At 36.3% G+C, this 21,918-nt stretch overlaps 1 protein-coding gene across 2 annotated transcripts in view; it reads left to right on the top strand.

Annotated features, from left to right (window-relative positions):
• The first annotated feature begins 2,172 nt into the window (after nucleotides 1-2,172).
• The window catches only part of AP1G1 (adaptor related protein complex 1 subunit gamma 1), a 60,209-nt gene continuing 40,463 nt past the window's right edge, over nucleotides 2,173-21,918 (top strand). Inside the window, exons 1-2 of one of the 2 annotated variants that reach the window (XM_074286043.1) lie at nucleotides 2,173-2,312; nucleotides 15,383-15,586. In XM_074286043.1, coding sequence (XP_074142144.1) covers nucleotides 2,283-2,312; nucleotides 15,383-15,586 — 234 coding nt within the window. In that variant the 5' untranslated portion in view covers nucleotides 2,173-2,282. Of the gene's footprint in view, nucleotides 2,313-4,062; nucleotides 4,203-15,382; nucleotides 15,587-21,918 lie in introns of those variants that run through there. The other variant, XM_074286044.1, reaches the window with a different exon arrangement.

Below are 21,918 nucleotides of genomic sequence, written 5' to 3'. Positions count from 1 at the left end.
GTGGAGTCATTCAAGAGCCCAAATGTTATATCTCATCTCAAGTGAGTAGAATTGCCCTTTAGAGCTAAAATCCACAATTAGATGAAAGATCTTTCCTTGAAGCCTTTTCTTATAGCTCTGGTTCCCTTTCCTCTCATGAGTTGGCACTAAACACTACGGATAATTATTGAATTCCTTATATGTCTATATGTCTTGTCAGCTCAAGAAATGTTAGACTACAGAGGCAGGATAGTGTAGTAGTAACAATTCTTGATGGAGTCTCCTTTTCTTGGGTGACATTAGACAAATAAATCCCTTCTCTTTGGGCCTTGATTTTTCTCCCCTAAAAAAGGAAGGATGTTAGACTGAAAACTGCAAAGCACTTTATAGGTCAGAGACTCCAACCTCTTCATTTGATAGGTACTGAGGAGCAACAGTAGATTCAAATCTAGATCCAATTAGTGTTTTCTTCCACCACACCCAACTACTTTGGGTGGAATATTATTTTTTTCTTTTCTCTTTCTATAAATCTTAAGCAATTGTTTTAGGGAAGTAGCACCAGCTCTGTTTTTTCTCTGGTCAGATAGTAGTTAATATACAAAAGAAAGAGAGGCTGCAGTTTCCTAAAAAAAAACTTCCTGTTTTATATCGTTTCTTTGAGAAAAAAATTTTTTTTTCAATTTTTTTCTCTTCATTTTTTTGGTTATATTTCTGCTGATTCAACTTTTTGAAGAGTCACAATTTAAAAAAAAATCATGTCTTATATCTACGTAGGCCTTTTCCCCAATTTCATAGCAATTTTTTCCTTTAGATGTTATACAAATGCAATTTTTAAAACTATTGGATCCTTACAGCTAAATGAGGTGGACAGGGTTCTGTTTATAGAAGAGGAAACTGAGGTCCAAAAAGATTTAAACAATCAAAACTAATCAATGATATAACAAAAATTGAAAGACAGTCTTATACCTAGACTAAAATTCTTATGTTGTTTTTCTTGCTGTCAAGCTGAAATATAAAATGTATTAATAATAATATGTGAATGTTATATCAAGTGAATGATAGAATTAAAGGTAGCATATACATTATAAATAAAAATAAAGAGAACTGTTAAAGCAATCAACCTTTATTCATTTGGCAAAATCTCCCCAAGGATTCTTTTGAAAAAACAATCAAACAAACAACAAAATAATTAAAAACAAAAAAATCCCAACAAAGTAAAACAACATCCTTTGTTTCAGCAATTTAATTCAGTAAGAATTTATTAAGTGCCTACCATATGCCAGGCTCAATGCTTAGGCTCAAAATGAATCATTACCTACCTTTATGGAACTCAAATTTCTTCTGATCAATCCATCAATTAATCAATATTTATTTATTGCCTACTATGTGCATGCACTTTTCTAACTGCTGGAATTCAAAAAAAGGTTAAGACCCTGTCTCACCTCAACAATATGTGTAAATAACTATGCATAAACATATATGCAAGTTAAGTATATATAAAAATTAGATGCAAAATACATGTAAAATTATTTTGGAGAGAGGGGCCTGGGATGGGATTGGGAAATGGCTTAGCACTTGGGCTGAGCTTTTGGTGAGGCAGAGGTGAGCAAGCAAGGACAATGTTGGCTAAGGCCAGTATCCCGTGTGAGGGAGAGGGCCTGGATGGAATGGCAAGCACGCCAGGTTGGAGTGCTGAAGGAAGGTCAAATAGGAGAACGGGTAGAGGGAGTCTGAAAGTGAAGGGTTTTTTAAGTCAAGCAGGGCCAATAAAAATGATCTGCAAAGCGATTGCATAGTTATTTTCGGGTGGTGTGTATAGCCTGGCAGGCACTGGACACTGGCATAATCTGGGAAAGCCTGGGGCAGGAGGTGGCAGCTGAGCTGGCCCTCAGGGAGCCCAGGGATTCTAGGAGGGGCCACATTCCAGGCCTGTGCAAAAGAACTTCCTAAGGCGGGAAACGGAATGTCAAGTTTTGGGAGGGTGTGGAGAAGAGTGACGTGCAATAAACAATCTGGAAAGGAAGGCTGGAGCCCATGGGGAAGGGCTTTAAAGACAATAAAGGAGGAGAAGGCATTTTATCTGTACTAGGGGCAAGAGGTGGTGCTTGAATTCCTGGAGGAGGGGAATGCTTTTGGGATTTCTCCTTGGCCTGGATGTAAAGGATGATTGGGAGGGGAAAGAAGGGAGGGGAGAGGGAAGGGAACGAGGAAGGGGAAGAGAGATTAGTGAGCTGCTTTTAGGTGTTGTCCAGGGGAGAGCTAAGGAGGAATAGGTCCACCTTCCTGGCTGTGTGACTGAAGAAATGAGGATGGGTGTAAAAGATTTTGTGGAGGTAAAATTTGCCGAATAATTGCTTATGGGAGGATGGTGGTGGTGGGGGGACTGCAGATAACTCCTAGGGTGGGAACCAGGTTGGTGAATTTTTCTGTGAGAAAAGCGTTCATTAAGAGCTTACTGTGGGCCAGGAACTTGGAGGTAAAAGTATGGTCTTGGCACTCAAGCCACTCCCAGTCTAATGGATGAGGCAACAGTGTAAATAGGAGAGAATTTCTGAGGGAAGAGACTGGGCGGCCTCAGCAGCAGCTGAGATTTGAACTGAATCTTGATAAGGAAGCCCAGAAACTGGCCGAAATGGGAAAGTAGGCAGAGGGGGGGCTTTTAGGGAAGAGCAGGGCTTAATTAGTGCTTTTAAAGGTAAATTCGGGCTTCTTTGCAAAACTTGGGAGAACCTTCAGTGGAAATGGAAAGGACCTCATTGTTTTTTTTCTTTTTGGGGGGGGGGGGCTTGCTTTCATGAGCTCTGCATATCAGCATATTGAGCCACCGGTCAAAGAACAAAGTTAGAAAGCTGGCTGGGAGAGTCCTCGTGCAGTGGCTAGTGGTCGTGACAATAATAATAACTAGCCATTTATTTGTAAAGCGCTTTACAAGTGTTTCATTTCTTAAATAATCCATTTCACTTGAACATTTGTCGAGCGCCCCTTTCCGGCCCAGCTCTGGGGAATACATACGTAGACTGCAAAACTTCTGTGAGCCGTGTGGACATTTTTGAATACAGTCCACGTAATTTAGCAAATGTTTATTTGTCTCAGAAGAAAAAAATCTTGCCTTGTTTTTCAACCTAGTCTCTCTCATCCATCCCCTGTGCGCTGGGGCGTTGATGATCCCTAGTGGATCATCTGTGGTTTGTGCCTAGTAGGGGGTTTGTGGTCTCCGCTGTGAGCTCCTCGGAGGCAGTGCCTGGCACACAGTAGGCGCTTAGTAAATGCTTGTTAACTGGGTAACTGACACTCCGTCAGCACGTGGTGGAGAAACTCATTCAGGTTCCCTTTCCGCCGTCCTTTACCACGGAAGGCTGCTAGCCCGGGAGGTCACCTTCCTTCCCCTCCTCCTCTCCCTCCTGCGGGGGAGGAGACCCCTTAACCCTTTTTACATTTCAATTGCAAGCCCTGCCCGGCCCAGCCTGTGTAATCATTTATGGAGCCGGTCTTTGTTTGTTTCTTAGGCTGGAGATTCTGGCTTGGCTAGCAGGACGGAAAACCCTTCAGTTCCAGACCTAAAGTTCAGCAGAACACTCCTTAAGGTCAAACTGAAAGGAAAAACTAAACTCCTAACCGGGGGCCCATCACGTGGATCCAGGAGCCTCCTTTCCTCCTTCCCCCGGCTCTCAGCTTTGAGCAGGTTTCCCTTCCCCCTCCCAGCCTGCCCGCCAGATCTCTCCTCGTCCTCCCAGAGGAAACTCCGCCCCTCCTTCATCGCCACGCCTCCACTCCCCGCCCCCCGGAACGAATATCCGTGGGCTCGGGGCCTGACCGGACGGTTCTCGGCGAGGCTCACCGCTGCGGTGACTCGGCAGCGGCGTCTCTCGTCATCAGTGACAGCCCCGAGTCGTGCTTCGTTTTGCGCCTCCTGTCCAGATGCTGTCACTTCCACCGTGGCAAATAGTCCTGGGAGGGAGTGGGGTTCCGGGGCGCTAAGGGAGTGGCGGGGGCGCCGAAGGCTGCTTCCCGGGGCCCTGGGCAAAGGTGCGGAGGGCGTTGGGGCTCTCCCGGCCGCGGTGGGAGCGGGTGAAGCTGATTAAAGCCCTGCTGCCCGGCCCGGATCCCTCCGCCGCCTGTCGCGGTGCTGAGGCCGAGGGAGCCGCCATTTTGGATGTTCGGTTCCTGCTGCCACTGCTGCCGCCGCCCCCGGAGCTGCCGGTTTGACTCGAGGTTTCGGGCCGGTGAGTGTCCTTCGCGGCACCCGGAGCCGCTGCCTCCCGCTCTTCTCGATGGTGGGGAGCGCACGGCCGGAAGCCCCCTGTCAGACCGGAGGGCTGAGCCCGGAGGCCGGGCCGTAGGGGGGTGGGGAGGAGGAGGAGCAGGCCGGAGCCCGGAGGGGCAGCCCGGCTGCGGCTCCTTGGGGCCGCCCGAGGCCTGAGCCCGCCTGGGCTCTGGAGGCCCTGAGCGCCGCGCCCACCTTGGTCGCGCGTGGAGTGCGGGGCTCCGGCCCACTGACTCTTCCGGGCGGACCCGGTCTCTGGAGGGATCCTCCCCGGGAACTGGGGCTTTCGCGGCGGTCCCGGGCCCCACCTCCGCGTGGCTGCTGGCAGTCCCAGCTCCCCTCAGTCCTTCTGACCCCGACAGCACCCCCCAAATTGGCCTCTGCCCCCCAGAAGAGGCGCCCGACCAGCGAACGCTGCCTGGCGGGACCCTCCCACCTTTCTGAAACTTGACAACCACACGTTCCCCCCTGCTGTGCACACACCCACCCACTTCCCGGCGCGTCCCTCCTCGGAGCTCCCACCTGCTTCCTACCCTCTTCATTGTCTGATTCTGAAACTTAGCGCCGGATGCTGCCCTCTCCTTCCCCTGAGCCCGGCTTCCCGAGCCCCCGGGCCGCGGGGGCCGGCCTCACTGCCCCCAGAAAGGGGCTCGTGGCCTCTCCAGCCCCGCTGGACGTGCCTTTCTTTTCTTGGCCCTCGTCGTCTACGGCTTGTCCAGTTTGCGACTGTTTTCTTCAGCAGGAGCTGGAGAAGGCGAGTCCGGCACCCGGCGCTCCCGGGCACCTCCGGACATGGGGGTGGGGGGAGGTGTCCTTGAGGAGGGTTCGTCCCGAAGAGGTGGAAAGTTAGGTGCTTGTTCACACCAGAGGAGAACTCAGTGGGATCTTGACAGTCTCCTTTTCGGGCTGTAATTGTGCCTATTGCTAGTAATTTTCACTAACTTCGGAAGTCAAGTTCTGTTATCCCCTCCCCCTTTAAAAAAAGCATTCGTTGACTTGAGAGATCTGATGTTTTTGGGACCCCCCCATTGAGGAAGCATAGGGCCCTAATGCGTTCTAAACAATATTCGAAAAGGCGGGCGAGAAGTATTTCACACCTAATTCGTTAGTTATTCTTCATGCCATTTCAAGTTAGTTGAGTGGGACTGAATCATTCCAGTGTCATTGCTGCGGAAACCCAGGCAAAGAAGTGGAAAAACTTGCTTGAGTTCACAGAAAAGTCAGTGATAAGAGGTAAAATTTGACTTCAGTCGGAGGCAGGATGTATAATACTTTCTTGTTCTATGCGTTACTGATTGTTTTTTTCACTAAGATGTTAATCCTGTAGTTTTATAAAATCTTGTGTGTTAGCTATATGTATTCTCGGGTGGAGACTGTTTTCCAGTATAAATATTCAACTGTTTCCGTGTATCTTATTTTTTGTCATATGACTGACTCACTTTGAGGAACATTTTGGAAATGTTTAAATTTTTTATTAATTTTAGCCCTTTTAATGCTTTTGTGTTTACTTTTGAACTAAGGAGTCCTTTGCGTTTAGAGGAAATTGGTGCTATTTAAAATTTGTAAGAAGTAATCTTGTAATAAGTGTTCAAGTTCACAAAGATTTCAGACAAGTATAGTTTAATGTTATGTACTAGGGCTATTTATTCACTCTAGTTACTACCCACATTTCTGTAGCACTTTAATGTTTACTTTGTTCATAACCCCCTGTTGTAGGTAGTATATCTATTTATAAAAGACTCAGATAAATTAAGTGATTTAAAGCTACTGTTAATGCTAGGGAACACTGAACAAGTAATGAATATGCAGATATTTATTATTAGCATGTTAGTTTCTTAATTATATCTTTCTATAGTAGAATTAGAAGATCTGATATATGTGTGTGTGTATATATATTATATATGTATGTATATACATATATATATGCACATACATTAACTTAGGATATATAATGGTTTAATTTAGTGGGGTGATTTTTTTAATTTCCCACTTTGAGCGGAACAAGGGCTTTTGCTTTATGAACTTTCAAGTAATGTATTTTTGTATTATAACACCATCAATCTAGTAAAATGCAAATATTCTCTCAACACCTATAAGATGCAATTTTGAGGAATATTGTTGGAAAAAAAACTATCAAGTTGGTATCAAACTTAAAACTGACTTGTATTCCAACATTTTAAAGCTTCAGCAAATTTACACCTATAATCTGTCTGCAAAGACAACTTGTTTAGTTGTTCTAGATTCTCAAGATGATTTAATTTAGTGTTATATGTGTAGATTCCAGGTCTTTTCTTGCTTTTAACTTCTTTCACTTTTTGTTACTTTCAGCTTTTTACAAATAGCATTTACAAGCAATTTAAATTGGGGGCAATTTATATTTCTATCTTTTGTAGGTTAAAAAAAAAATTCCATTGTGAAATTGTCTACATTAGCATCCCCTTCATTATTTTGATTAGAAAAACTTGTCTGAATAGTTAAAAGAAAATAAAAAGACCAGATAAGTGTCATCTGCATTATGAAGACAAATACAAATTTGCTTTTCTCTGAAGGAGTGGCACTGTTGAACAGTTAACTTTGGCATGAATCTGTGCCTCTATAAGAAGTCATAAAGTTAAAAAACAGAAAAACACATCCGACTCACTGGTTAAACGTGTTCAGTCATCAACTAAGACTTTAGTATATAGGGTATAAAAGGGTATATTACGAAGGGATAATAAGTAGTATACTTTATCTGGGGATTTGGAAGTTTGACTAAAAAAATTAACTCTTTAAGTTTTCTTAAATAGTTAAGTCATATTTTGTTTAATGACTTGAGAGGAAGTATATTTGCAACTTTTGATACTTTATGAATAAAGACTAGCTTTTTTTTTTTTTTTTTTTTTTTCCCAATTGTGTTACAATATAGTAGTCACAGTGTAACCTGATACATGACTGCTTTGCCCTGGACCACTGCTTGTAGTTGGTATTTGTTTTGCCAGTGGAGCATCTCTTGCCTTTGGGAATAATAAAATATGAAAGTTATAGGAATTTATGAAGCTGAATTTCCATTTTTTTTTAAAGAAAAAAGTTTTAAAAACTTTATAGTCTTATCAAATATTTGGTATTCAAAGCTGAATATTTCAAACCAATTAAAGTACATAAAATCCAACATTAGCAAAAGAGTTGTTTTAGTTTTAGTTTTGGGAGTGAGGTCTAGCTTCTGGGTTGTGCATGTTCACCTTACGTACTTAAGCAAACCACATAATATAAAATTCCTTGCCAGAGGTTCCCACTACTCATTTATTAATCTGTTCCCTATTTATCAACCCTTTCTAGTGGAAAATAGTTTCAACTTCATCTTGATACTAAGTTAAATTTTTTATTACTATTTCTTAGTGCTCTGCCCAGAGTACATAGTTTCCCTCTCTTTTAAGCTTTTTTATAAATTATATTGATATGAAAAGTAAAGTAATGAATGAGCTGAGGTTTTAGAAAGAAATCTTTAAGAATGACATATACATCTTAGCTATACGTATATGACTGAAACTTTATAATTATTAGCTACTTAATTTTTTTTGAATGTGAGGACTTCATTGTTTTCTTTTAATCTATAAATATTTTTAGATGTATTTATCCTTTTTTTTTTGAATTAGCATTTATATATCACTTTAAGGTTTCAACAGTACTTTACAAATATTGTTTCATTTGATCCTCACTACAACTCTTTAAGAGCTAGATGCTATTATTTTCCCTATTTTACAGATGTGGAAAACAAGGCTAAATTTGCTTTAAAATTAAGTGACTTGCCCAAAGTCACACACTAGTAAGTGTCTGAGGCAAAATTTGAATTAATTACTTTTCTTTTTTACTACAGGTTCAGTTTTATTATATTTTCTCTGACTTCAAGAAGCATAAATTATTATGGCCACTGTTTCCTTTTGTTAACTTCCTATGATGCTTACAACATACTTAATAATAACACTGGTAGGTCTTGATTAGTGCAAAAAATAAGTCCCCTGAAGTGATCACATAATTTCCACTACATATTTTACATAATTATAACTTCAAATAACTTTATACCTTATCTAAAAGAATGGAAAAGGAATCTTGCAAACATTTTTTATGACCTCAGAAAACCCTGATTTATCTGATTTTAATGATAATTCTTTGCTTTAAGTTGCAGATTCCCCTCACCCCATATATGAATCCAGTTTCTCCTTCCACCTTTTCATGGTTAATAACTTCAGAAACTTTAATTCTGTCTTTTGGAAAAGAAAGTTTTCCAGTATACTGAGAGTAAGGGAAAAGAAATTCAGATTAAAAAAATTCTTGTTGGACTTTCACTAAATTGGGGAAAATTTGTTTAACTACAAGAGAGAGAAGTTTAAAAATATATATGTCACTTAACTAACTTGTAGACCTTTAGTAATTTAAAGCCTTTTTTTTTTTTTTTCCTCCCTCTTTAGTTCTATTGTTAGAACCCTGTTGTTGGCAGGTAAGGTTCTAACTGAATTATAGGGAAGAGACATAGTCCCATTTTGCTCCTGCTAACCTATTAGTAAATAATAGAGTTGCTCTTATAGAAGAAATGTTCTTAGTTTCAGAAATTGTGTCCTAGCCCACATTTTCCTGTTTTTGAATGTTCTTAGAATATCATAAGTAAGGAATTTACATTTTGCAGATTTCTTTATGTTCATTAATATAATTCCAAAACTATCCACAAGATGTTACTGACAGCTAGTTATTTATTTAACACTGTTCAAGCCTCTCCTATACACAGGGAATTATTGTAAGCATTGTAAGTGTAATATTTAAAAATTTTAAGGGATAGGGATGGAAGTATGTTATATAAGTATTAATGAGCTGTTTGAAAGACTGACTTGGCTCAGGGACATTTCTAGCACATGTCAATGCCTATTTAGTGTTCTTTAATGCACTTGTCTTCTAAATCTTCCTTTGCTTGTATGTTAAATCAGTGTATCAAACTCAAAAAGATTCTTGCTAGCAGCTTATTGACTTAGAAAACCACAAATTCACATTAACTATGCTGCATTGTATTCCTACTTATTTTGTTAAACATTTCCAAATTACATTTTAATTAGTTACCAGTAGCACTCTGGAGTTTTGCAGGTCTGACAGAGGCATTCAGTTTGACATCTTTATTTTAAATTATATTTTTCAGGATACCAGAAATTAAATCATTAACTCCCCTCCATTCCCTCCCAAACAAAAGTGTGGATGCAGAATTACTTTTTTTATACTAAAATACTACTTATATGGCAGTGGGAGAATTAGGGGTTTTGGAGGTAATCTAGTCTAACAACGTCTTTCCTTTTCCTTTTTTAATAAATTTAAGTTAAGGGTTAGGAACTACCCAGCGACTGCCCCTTTATTTAAGGTGCTTAAACTTCTATGGTGATCCTTTTGTATCACATTGATCTGGACTAGATTTAGGAAGTTTCTTAATTAACTCCTTGTATCTAAGTTTACCTTTTATTTCAGTGTCCTCAGTTGATCTGGATCAATTTTGGTTAGTTTTAGTCTTTCTTTGTTTCTTAGTAAATATTAGCTGACTGACTTTAGGTTCTTGAAAGATAGTAATTTTCTATTCTCTTTACCCTGTGTCCCTCACAAATAAAGATCAGATTTTTAAAAAAAATTTAATAGTTTTTATTTACTAGATATATGCATGGATAATTTTACAACATTGACAATTGCCCAAATCTTTTGTTCTAATTTTTCCCCTCCTCCTCTCCCCCTGGCAGGTTGACCAATATACGTTAAATATGTTAGAGTAGAAATTAAATACAATATATGTATACATGTCCAAACAGTTGTTTTGCTATACAAAAAGAATCAGACTTTGAAATAGTGTACAATTAGCCTGTGAAGGAAATCCAAAATGCAGGCGGACAAAATTAGAGGGATTGGAAATTCTATGTAGTGGTTCATAATCTAAAGATCAGATTTTTAAAAAAAATAGATTATTATTAGATATTTTATATAACTTCCCTAGTGGTTTCTTAATTGTAGGTGGGGCTAAGGGAGAGAATTTAGAACTCAAAAATTAAAAAAAAAATTTTCTATTATCTGTTTGATAACTTCTTCCTCGCCTTAAGACTGGCCAGATTCCTAAAATGGGAGGAGACAGATTTTTATATATTAAAAACAGTAAAATGTGGCCAATTAATTAAAAGAAAACAATTAACCAGAATACAACAGTAAGTAATCTGATTTCTAATTGAAGGAAAGTTTAGGAACTTTCCAATTAAGGAGGGGGGAGGGAGAGCAAACAGGTGCAGTTGCCTGAAATCACCAAAGAGGTGTCTCTCTCCCTAAATGGCTGATTACAATCAAAGAAACATGGCAACAACTGAATGATTATATGAAGCCAGTTTTTAGGTAAGATATATGCCTTGTACTGTTATTTTAAAATGTCTTGTATCAGTCTTCAGATCTGACCAAGTTTCTGGTTCATGTAAGCCAGATCCTTAGGGGTTTCCAAGCAGCAGGTAGACAATGTTCCAGCTTTCTAGACACATGGGGCTAAGTTCACACAATGAAGGTAGGTTTTCTGTAAATTCCCACAATTAAATAAAATTTTCTCAAGGACAAAATTTGGGCCAGACATAATTGAACTAGCTCTAGAATCGGGTCGCAAAATAGAGTCGTGGTTCGCTTAGTTTCCACGATTTGCTCCAATGGAAGGAACCTTGGAGACCATCTGGTGTAACTCTTTCAATTCACAGATGAAGACACTGAAAGCTGCAAGGGTAAGGGACTTGGTTTGGTCACATAGAGATTTGTAAGTGACTGGGTTTGAGTAAAGCCAGAATTTTTTCAATGTAAATACTATGCTGTCACTTCAAATTGATGTACTTGGTTAGAATGAATTTTTTCCCTATTGCTGCCCTAGTGGTCCACATATTTCTAACTAGACTGCTGCCCTAATCTCCCAACAGATTCTCCCACTTTTTTTCCCCTCAATTTAAATCCTGAATTTGAATTCATACACACAGTTATGTCACTTATTAGCTTAAGCTCTTCATTAATGACTGATTGCTTAGTACAGTCATTCTTTTAACCTGGAGTCTGTGAACTTTTAAAAAATTTTTATATTAAGACAACTGCATTTTAATGTAATTGGTTTACTTCATAATCTTACATATTTTAAATAGTTTTTAGGCATTTAAAAACACGATTTTAAGAAGGGGTCCATAGATTTCATCAGGCTGCCAAAAAGGAGTCTAATAATGCAAAGAAAGTTAAGAACCCGTAGTGAGTCATGTTCAAACTTTCTGGCCTAGATTTCATGGCTGTTCATAATCTGCCCCCTTTCATTCCAGTGCTCTCTCATGTTACTTTTCTGTGTATTTTTTTTCTCTCTGTGCTGGAGAGGCAGCATGGAAAAACTATCGGACTTAGACCTGAGTTTGAATTCTGTTTCTGACACTTACTAGCCCCCTGACCGTGAGCAAGTCTCTTATTTATTAGCGCCTCTGTTTTCCTCATTTGTAAAATGGGGATATCCACACAGCCATAAGTATCTGAGTCAGGATTTGAATCACCCACCTAGCTTCCTAGAGAGGGGTAGAAATTATTGAGAAATAAATTATGCAAGGTAAAACTTACTAATCATTCAGCACTGGAAATAGAAGGACATCCCCCCCCCCAAAAAAAAATAAATAAAAACAAACCCAAAACCCAACAAAAAACAAACCAGGGCCTAATTAAAAGAGCTCACAGTTAGGGATACATAAAATATTTGATTATTAACATACTAAGGCACATTTGGGGCTTAAATAAATTTATAATAAATTATTTACAAAAATAAGTTGCACTAAAATAGTCACAGTTCATTATGTGATATCTTCCTTGTAATAAGAATGATGCTACCCAAACTTAATTTATGGATTTAGAGATTTAGTGCTATGCCACTCAAACTTCCAAAAAGCTATTTTACTTTATAGAACTAAATAAAATAAATAACAATTTATTTGGAGAAACAAAAGATTTAGAAATTCAAGGGAATGGAGAAAACAAAGGAATAAAAGAGGCATTAACATTGTGAGATTTCAAAAAATTGAAAAAACCAGATAAGTGAGATCTAGACAATGAAAGGTAGCTTCTTATTCAGCAAACTCAAGAATATATTGCTGGGCCAAGAAAACGAATAAAATTTCATTTAACAAGAACTATTAAAGAAATTGGAAAACAGCATAGTAGAAAACAGCCTAATTATTAAAGAGTATATAAGATATACTATATACTATATCAAATAGATACATTATCTAAATATAAATTGTTACATCATTCAAAGAGGAGAAAGAATGGAGATATACTTGTAAGATCTATGATTACAAGGAGGACTATCAACCAAACAGTAGATGGGATGCTCATAAAAGATAAAATTAATGATTTAGATTAGTGGTGTCAAATTTAAATGGAAGTGCATCCCTTCAGCTTTATATTAACTTAGACAACCACAAATTAAATTATGTTGTATTTTCATATATTTAGTTAAATGTTTCCCAAATACATTTTAATCAAATTCCAGTTATTTAGTTTGCTACCTGGAAGTATGACATCCCTGATGTAGAAGACATAAAATTTAAAAGTTTCTTTATGAGCAAGATTAATGCAACTAGAATAAAACTGCCTAGTTGGGGGAAACTTTTTTGTATCAGATAAATCTGATATTGGTCATTCCATTTTGTTGGCGCTTCATTCTCTGACGTGAAGGACCAGAGATCAGATCCTTGGCATATTAATCTTTGGGGAAATCGGTCACCTTTTAGTACACTTACCACTTTACACTTTTTATTTTTAAAAACTATAATGAAATCAAAACTACTGTTACCTTTGGAAAGGGTATATCATTTGATTGCTTCATATATTACTATCTTTGTGAATTCTTACACTTCTTGTAAACTACTTCCCTATTTTATTCCCATTTTTGCTATTAGAATGGGTGGAAAGAGAGTTTCTTAAGGATCCTTTGTATGTGTATACTCTGCTTAATACTGTCCTAGTCAATAAGAAGCATTTAATAAATGTTTTTCATTCAGTTAGAAAACTTTATTATTGAAGACCTATAAGGAATTAATGAAAATATGTAGGATGAAGAGCCATTCCCTAATAACTATTAGAAGAATATGAACAGTTCTTGAAAGAAGAAGTGAAACTCTTGGCAATCATGTTGGAAAAAATGTTCCACATTGCTAATAATATATTTGTAAAGTGATTGGCATAATAATGTCTTGAACAAAGTAGGTGCAGTTTAAATGCTTATTTCTTTCCCTTTCCCTAATAGAAGTGCAAATTAAATCAATGATTTTTAGGTAATACCTGTAAAATTGCCCTGGATGTTAAAAGATGGGTTAATATGTGTTAAAAAAAAAAAGTGGGCATAAACTGAGAAAATAGACATACTAATATATTCTTGGTAGAGCTATGCATTGGCCTGGTTATTCTGAAAAATGATTTAGAATTGAGAAAAATCAAACTACAGGAAGACCTGAAATACTTATTAGTTGTGTGATCCTAGGCAAGTTAATTAACCCTGTTTGCCTCACATCTGTCAAATGAGCTGGAGAAAGAGATGGCAAACCACTCCAGTATCTTTGTCAAGAAAATCACAAATGGGGTCATGGCGAGTTGGACAGAACTGAAATTATCCCCAAGGTGATGACATTATTCATCGTAGCACTTTCTGTAGTTGCAAAGTATTTAAAATAAAATTATGTGTGTTAATATTGTGAGATAATATTATACCATTAAAAAATAGTTTCATCCAAATTCAAATTTGAATTCAGGAATTCAGAGAAACATGGGAAAGTTGTATGAGCATATAGAGTGAAATACACAGAACTGAGAACAGTACATAGAATGGCTGATAGTATTTTATTGGTTGTTTCTTTTTACTATCTTTTTGTAAATTTATAGAATTTTGACTAAGAAGTTAATGATAAAGGGGCATCCAGCAGTCTAAGACTTGTATTTGGGCTGGAAAGATGTTTTCTATCAAACGTCCCCTTTTATCATTTCTTTTTGTTACTGTTTCCCCCTTGTCTACCCCTTCTTTCCCTTCTAGAGGAAGAGGGGAGGAAAAGCAAAGCCTTTGTAACAGAATTGCATAACTCTGAAAAACAAATTCCCAAACCAGCTGTGTCTAAAAATGTTTATTCTGTATCTTGAGTCCATCACTTCTCTGTCAGGAGAATGCATGCTTCATCTTCAGATCTCTGAAATTGTTGGTCATTACATTGATTTGTATTCCCAAGCCATTCTAGAATGTTTTTCCTTTATAATATTGTATAAAATTGTTCTGATTATACTTATGTCACTCCAAAAGTTCATTTAAGTCTTTTCCCAGATTTCTTTGAAACTCTCCATTTTGTCATTTCTTATGTAGAATGAGTCCATCAAAATCGTATATCCTAATTTATTTAGTCATTCTTCAGTAGATGGGCACTTATTTTGTTTCCAGTTTTTTGCTATAACAAAGTAGTAATAAGTATTTTTGTCTACATGAGCCCTTTTCCACTTTCTTTGAACTCTTTGTGGGATATAGACCTAATAGTGGTATCACAAATCAAAGAGTATATATATTTTAGTGACTTTTGGGTAGATTTTTCTGTTTCCATTATTATGTATTTATGGTTTTATAGCTTTTCAGAGCAAAGTAATGATTGCTTCCTTAAAGTTAAATGTAAGTCTTTACCGAACTCATTTAATAGAATTTGAATTGTTTCCCGATTTAACTGATTTTAATAATGAACTTTTTCATACTGAAGGATGACAAAACGAACATTGGCAGTAACTTTATACAGGGTAACCCTAATGGTGTTTTGTACCTTATGCTCACAATTAGAAAATTACCTTCAACTCTTAAAGCTTGAAAGGACAGGATCAGATGTTATTTCATTGAGGTCAGGTCCTTCATTTTTCAATGGTAATGACATGCCTAAGATGTCAGGTAGTAAGTACAAAGTGGTACATTATGTAATGGTGCTGGAATTTAAACTCTGGTGAATTCTTGCACACAGTTAACCTTTTTAATGTTCAGGCATTATGATTTTGTAGTGCAAAATGTTTGAATACTTTGGCTAGTTGAGAATTTTGTGTAATCATCTTCATTTATATATTTTTATTCTCTAGAGGATGCCAGCCCCCATAAGGCTTCGGGAGCTGATCCGGACTATCCGGACAGCCCGAACCCAAGCAGAAGAACGAGAAATGATCCAGAAAGAATGTGCTGCCATCCGGTCATCTTTTAGAGAAGAAGACAACACATACCGCTGTCGGAATGTCGCAAAATTGCTCTACATGCACATGCTGGGCTACCCTGCACACTTTGGTCAGGTAAGCTCATCTAGGTCTACCTCCTTCTCTTGTATATTGTAAACTCCTTGAGGGCAGAAATTATTTCACTTTTGTATTTGATCCTCAGCACCAAGTCTAGTGCTTGGTATGTAATAGGCACTTCATGCATGTTTGTTGGTGGATGACACTCTTCTGGCATCTTCAGCTTATTTTAGCAAGGCATGTTTGGTTTCCCTCATTTTATGTACATTTGGGAATTGAAGCATGTAATAGTGTGAGCTATGTTCTTTTCCTCATTGGGAATTTGATCACATTTTAGGGAGATGGAATATGGTAGTGGTGTCAAGTTTAAAGGTTAATTAATGGGTCATAGTAATTTATAGGGAGGGGGGTAATTCTACTTTATTTCTTATTCTATGAACACTGGAAAAATCTCTTCTCCCCAGATCTGTAAAAAGATTTTAAGTCACAAAAGACGGAAATTACTCTTAACTAATGCTTATAACACATCAAGCAAAAGGTTCTTTTTGGTAAGGAGATAAAGATTGAAAGAAGCGTATTGTAGCATTTATGTGGTAGTTCAAAATAAAATACAAAGGTATTCTTGTTTATACATATTATATGAACATGTTTATGCTTATATATTTTTTTCTGTTATAGATTATTCTATAATACTTTTATGATAGTTAAATCAGACTTGGCATAACAGTTATTTTTTATATTGTTGTTTTCAAAAGTACTCTCATACCTGGTTATGGACCAGTCACTATAAATTTACTTAAATTAGAAATAGGCTACCAATTGTAGTTGTTGGTGTTACTACATTTAGAGCTTGACCTGAATCTCAGGTCAAACACCTGTTTTCTTGGCTATGTTATATCTTGATTTAAGTCCTCATGAATCAGTTTGTATCTGTACTTACATGATCATAAACCTTGATGATGCTTTTTTTTTTTAATACATGCCCTTTAAAAAAAAATTTTTTTTAGTGGCAATTGTAAATGGGTAAGAGAGAAATCCTGTGCTCCATTGAAGTGATGCATTGAAGTGGATTAATGTGAGGATCTGAAGCACAGTAATATGAGTAGCATGTCCTAAGTCTATGAGTCTCTTATAATTTTGTATTTTATTGTACTTTTGGTGTTGTACTAGAGAGATTTCATATAGTCGTCTTATTGTAAAAAGCAAATATATTGTATAGCTGGAGATTTGGGAAAGCTGTGATTAGGGGTAAAAATGGGTAGTGTCAAGATACAAAATTTTTTGAGGGGGAAGATAATGGATAGAAAATGCTTTGAATTTGATTTCTCTTTTGGAAACGAGTGCTGACTGAAGGAATTATGTAAGTATTTGGGGGATAGGATAAAGATTCTTGGTTGTTCTATGCGAAGAAATGTGGTAGATTCTTAATTTTTTTGCTAAGAACCCACCTCATTCCAGCTTTAATATAATAATTAATTTAATTAGTTGACTTTCTAATTTGGTAAGCCAACAACTTTTGATTAAGAAAAAGGATTTTGCCTAAAGAAAAATGAGGTTAATATTATTAACTTCCACATTCCCTTCCTCCCCCAAGTCCAACACCATCTCTCCCTCCTTCCCACTTCTAGGTTGGTACTACATATGCCTACTATATCTGTCATTAACCACTTGATAAAAATTTGAGATTATGGCCTTTTTAAAAATATTGCTTCTGACTTTCGACAAATGACATAATCTTTCTGAATCTCAGCCTTCTGATTTGTAGAATAGGGATAATTGCCATAATGTCTCTCTGCCTAACAGGGTTAGGTTTCAAAATAAGTAGTTGTATAAAGTAGACTTTAAAAAAAAAAAAAAACAAAACTCTTGCATCACCAGTTTTGCCTCCTTTTTTTTCCCTTCTTCTCTTGTTCTTCCTTTTCTTTTTGCTCTTAAGATTTGAGTGAGAATTCAGCACAGTACTAAGTACATTTTATCAAATGTATCTTAAATAATTGGATCTTAAATTTTACTTTTATTTACAGGAAACAAAACAAAGGCAAGTTTGTCATTTTGATCCATTGAATTTAGAAAGTTTTTCTGATTATAGTATTATTTAAAATAATTATTACTACGAATGCATTTATTGAGATTTTAACTTGTATATTCTTAAAAAAAATTTAAACTTGTAGTAGAATTCTTTAAAAAAAAAATTTTTTTTTGTTTTTTGAGCCTTACATCAAATTTCTGTATATGTAGAGTAGGAAAAGAGATTTGTACATGGATTTTCATTACTTATTGCTTAAGTATACGTTCTACATAGTGTTTTCAGAGTTGTCTGAATCTTCTTTTCTGTTCTGTGTATTTTCTTTACAATGTTGTAATCTTGGTATAAATTGTTCTTCTGGTTTTGCTCATTTCAATTTATTTCAGTTTATACAGGCCTTCCTATTTTTTTTTTTTTTAAATCTATCCCTTTCATCATTTCTTGTGGTTCAATAATATTCTGTTTCATACATATAATTTTCTCAGCCATTCCCTAATTGAATGTCATTCCTTTAGTTTCCAGTTTTATATATATATGTATAATACCCTCCCCCCCCAAAAAAAAAGGTGTTGCTATGAATATTTTTATTTATTTGGAGCCATTCTCTTTTCTTTTAACTCTTTGTGGTATTCACTTTGTGGTGCTATTGCTAAGTGCAAAGTTAGCTTAGTGATCTGTTTAGTTTTTAGTAGGTTAATGATCTGTTGAGCTTAGGTTGAAATTGCTTTCCAGAATGGTTGTACCAATTCACAGTTCTCAACAGTTTGTCCTCCCACACATTGTTAACAATTATCATTTTCCTTTTTGTCATGTTTGTCAGTCTGTTGTGTATCTGGTAAAACCTTGGATGTTTTAATCTCCATTTCCATTGTTAGTAGTAGTAGTAATTTGAAGCATTTTTCATATGATTATTGATGGTTATAGAATATAGTTATAGAATAAACTGATTATATTCTTTGACCATTTATTTAATGGTATGTAGAGTTTGAAAAGGAGTTAGAAGGTGGGCATTTGGAAGTGGGGAGATAGAAATAGAAGAGATTTTTGAGTAGAAATGAATAGCTTTGTGAATTAACTTGTTCATGTTAACAGTAGAAGCTAATTTTATGGAAAGTGTGATCCTCAAATAGGAAATTTTAATAGCTGTTTTTGTGCTAAGTAGAAGTAAATTCCTGGATTATTGCAAAAGTGACTTTGTTTACTTTTAGATAAAAAGTAAATAGTGCTGAGTACAATGGAAGAATTGGTAACTGAATTTTTTGACTTTGAAATAGATAAAGACTTAAGGATTTTTTAATTTTAAGTTTTAAAAAGTGTTAAGGTTGTAGTTTTACTCCTTCAATCTTTCTCCTTCTTTTGAGATCAAATTCAGGTAACAATAACAACTAATATTTATAGTGTCTTTTTTTCATATGTTATATTAAGTAGCATCTCTCTTAATTAGATATAATACCTAATGAAGTTATCGTATGTAATTGTTAAAGTGTTCAAGATTCACAGTTGGAAAGTATTAAATATGTTACATTGATTGAGATCCTTTACACATGCAACATAGTTCTGGGAAACATATACCTTGTCCAACAGGAGAGGCCTAAGTAAAAAGGGCTAGGTAAAATAACATTGTCGTGAAGATCTACTTATGTGGAAGCATGCTGGGAAGTGTTTTGGTAAAGATCTCAAGAGGCAGAAGAGAAATTGTTATTGAAACAAACTCGAACTTCCTGGATGGACAGAATAATGAAAGAGGCAAGACAGGAAACAGATCTTCAGCCTGGCATAGAGATATAGGCTATTGTAGAAATGATAGACTTTAGTTATTCATATATATGTTGGAGTGCTTTCCCTTTCCTTTTGCCCAAAACAAAATAGCCAGTAACATCTCAACTAGCCTGAATGGAAAGGGGAAGAAGATACCTCTATCTTCTCTCTCTCTCTATGTATTAAATTATAAAGTGCCCTTCCCCCCCCAAATGAGAGAGAAGAGAGAAAAAATTATATCTGATTTTTCCTGTTCAGAAGAACTAGTTACTTAGGGGACAGTGATAATAGTCTGGTGGGGAGAGGAGAAAGTAACTCTTCTTGATATATCCTAGACTTTTGGAGGAAAAGATTTTATAGGTTCAGAGTTAAATTTTATATTTTCTAACAATTTTACATGAGGTCTGTAGGAAAGCAACAGTAGAATCACATGGGATAAAGTTCTTTAGGAAAAGCCAGATCTTAGGTGAATGAAAAGCTTCCAGAAAAATGTTCTCCTGAAGTCCTAATGAAAAACCATTTTAATCAATATGAAGTGATTAAAATAAATAAAGCTTTTTAATATAAAGCTAAATATAAAGCATGCATAGTTTTCAATATTCATCCTTATAAAACCTTATTCCAAATTTCCTCCTCTTTCCCCCCAATTCCCTCCCCCAGACAGCAAGTAATCCATTATATGCTAAACATGTACAATTCTTCTATACATATTTCCACAATTATGATGTTGCCCAAGAAAAATTAGATCAAAAAGAAAAAAATGAGAATAAATGCAAGTAAACAACAAAAAAAAGTGAAAGTACTATGTTGTGGATCCCATACTCTGTTCCCACAGTCCTCTCTGGGTGTAGATGGCTCTTTTCATCACTGAACAGTTGGAATTGTCCTGAATCATCTCATTGTTGAAGAGAGTCATGTCCATTAAAATTGATCATTGTACAATCTTCTTGTTGCTGTGTACTATGATCTCCTGGTTCTGCTTACACGGAATACAGTGATTGTTGATTAATATGATCAGTTTTTATGTTCAGGGAACTCAAAGACATGTACAACACTGAAGACAAAATTAGACATAGCCCAGTAATAAGAGTATTAGGAATTTCAAATGAAGCTGAGGCCAGCAAGAAAAGCTGAGAACAGTAAAAGTGTTTTTTTTTTTTTTTTTTTTTCTCCCCCTGCTTTTTCTTTTTGCCATGTTGGAAAAAAAAAAAAAAATCCAAAGAGAGGATGGGACTTTTATACAATGTGGATGAGGTGGTGATAACAGGAGACTAAGAAGGCAGAATTACTCTACTCCTTGTTATGCTTCTGTTTTTTTTTTTTTTTTTTTTTACCAAGAAGAGTGATCTTTGGATTGGAAAGAATAGAATATAAAGGGTTTTAGGAAGTAGATAAATAAGGTAATTAGTTATGTGGTAAGAGGACCCTTGAAAGTATCAGGCCTAGATGAACTATATCCTTGGGTACTGCAAGAACTGATAAATGTAATTGCTAATGCTATTTATGGTTTTTGAAAGATCTGAAAGAATAGGTAGAGTACCACAGGCTTAAAAGAATAAGTGTCCTGTTCTCTCAGCACAGAAGGGGAGTCTGCAAATTAGCATAGTGACTCCTGGCAAAGTCCAAGAAAGTATTATTTTTGAAAAATAATTTGTTAATATATTTTGTTTTTATATCACCTGTTTCCCAATATGCCCCACCCCACATTTCACTCCCAAAGAACAGTCTCTTATAAGAAAATAATCTTTTGTTAGAAAAAGTAGGTAGTTGGTGAGAAAGTTCAATAAACTAACCAATTTGTTTAAAAAAAAAAAAAGTCTGATAATACATTCAGTGTTCTATCTAGTCATAGATCTCACTTCTGCAAAAAAATTGGGAGAGATGGCCCTAGATTGCATTATTAAAGGATAGATTAGTGAATATAGGGAAAAGGAAGATTCAACATGACTTCGTCAAGAGCAGATCATACAAAAACTAACTTGGCTGCCCTTTTTTTGATGGGGTTGCTGGGCTGGTAGACCATGTTAATGCTGTAGATATAGTTTAACTAGATTTCAGAAAGGCATTTATCAGAAGGTCTCCTGCTGTTCTTTTGAACTAGGTGAAGAAATAGGAATAAAACGAAAAAAGAGATTGGTCTAAGGTAATGATTTTTTACCTTGTTTGTGTCCTGGACCCTTCTGATAGTAAAGACATCCCTCTCACCATGATCCCTTCTTCCTCTCCAGACCAGAAGATCTTGTCTCGTCTAGCTTAAATTTAATATCATTTCTGCTTTCTATTATAATGTTTAGTGAGCCATAATAGGTAGCTCCAACTTAAGCCTTTTGTTCATTGAAATTAAATAAATAGTTTGGTCATAATCCTCTACCTACTATTGATAGAATCGTTCTAAAACATCTTTTAGATGTATACTTCCTGTTTTCTTAATAGACATTATTAGTCTTCTTCCTATTAGATCATTGGAAATTTCTTCCATTTTCAGCTCTCATTTTATTTTGTTTAATTTTATCATTTTTTATGCATAAAGCAATTTATATTTATATATTTATATTTAAGGGACTCAACGACAAAAATCAAACAGTCTACATTTGGAAGCTTACAT

The sequence above is a fragment of the Sminthopsis crassicaudata genome, chromosome 2, assembly GCF_048593235.1.
Source record: "Sminthopsis crassicaudata isolate SCR6 chromosome 2, ASM4859323v1, whole genome shotgun sequence".
In the NCBI taxonomy this organism is placed as follows: domain Eukaryota; kingdom Metazoa; phylum Chordata; class Mammalia; order Dasyuromorphia; family Dasyuridae; genus Sminthopsis; species Sminthopsis crassicaudata.
Note: the sequence above shows the minus strand (reverse complement) of the source record. Positions and strands in the feature narration are given on the sequence as shown.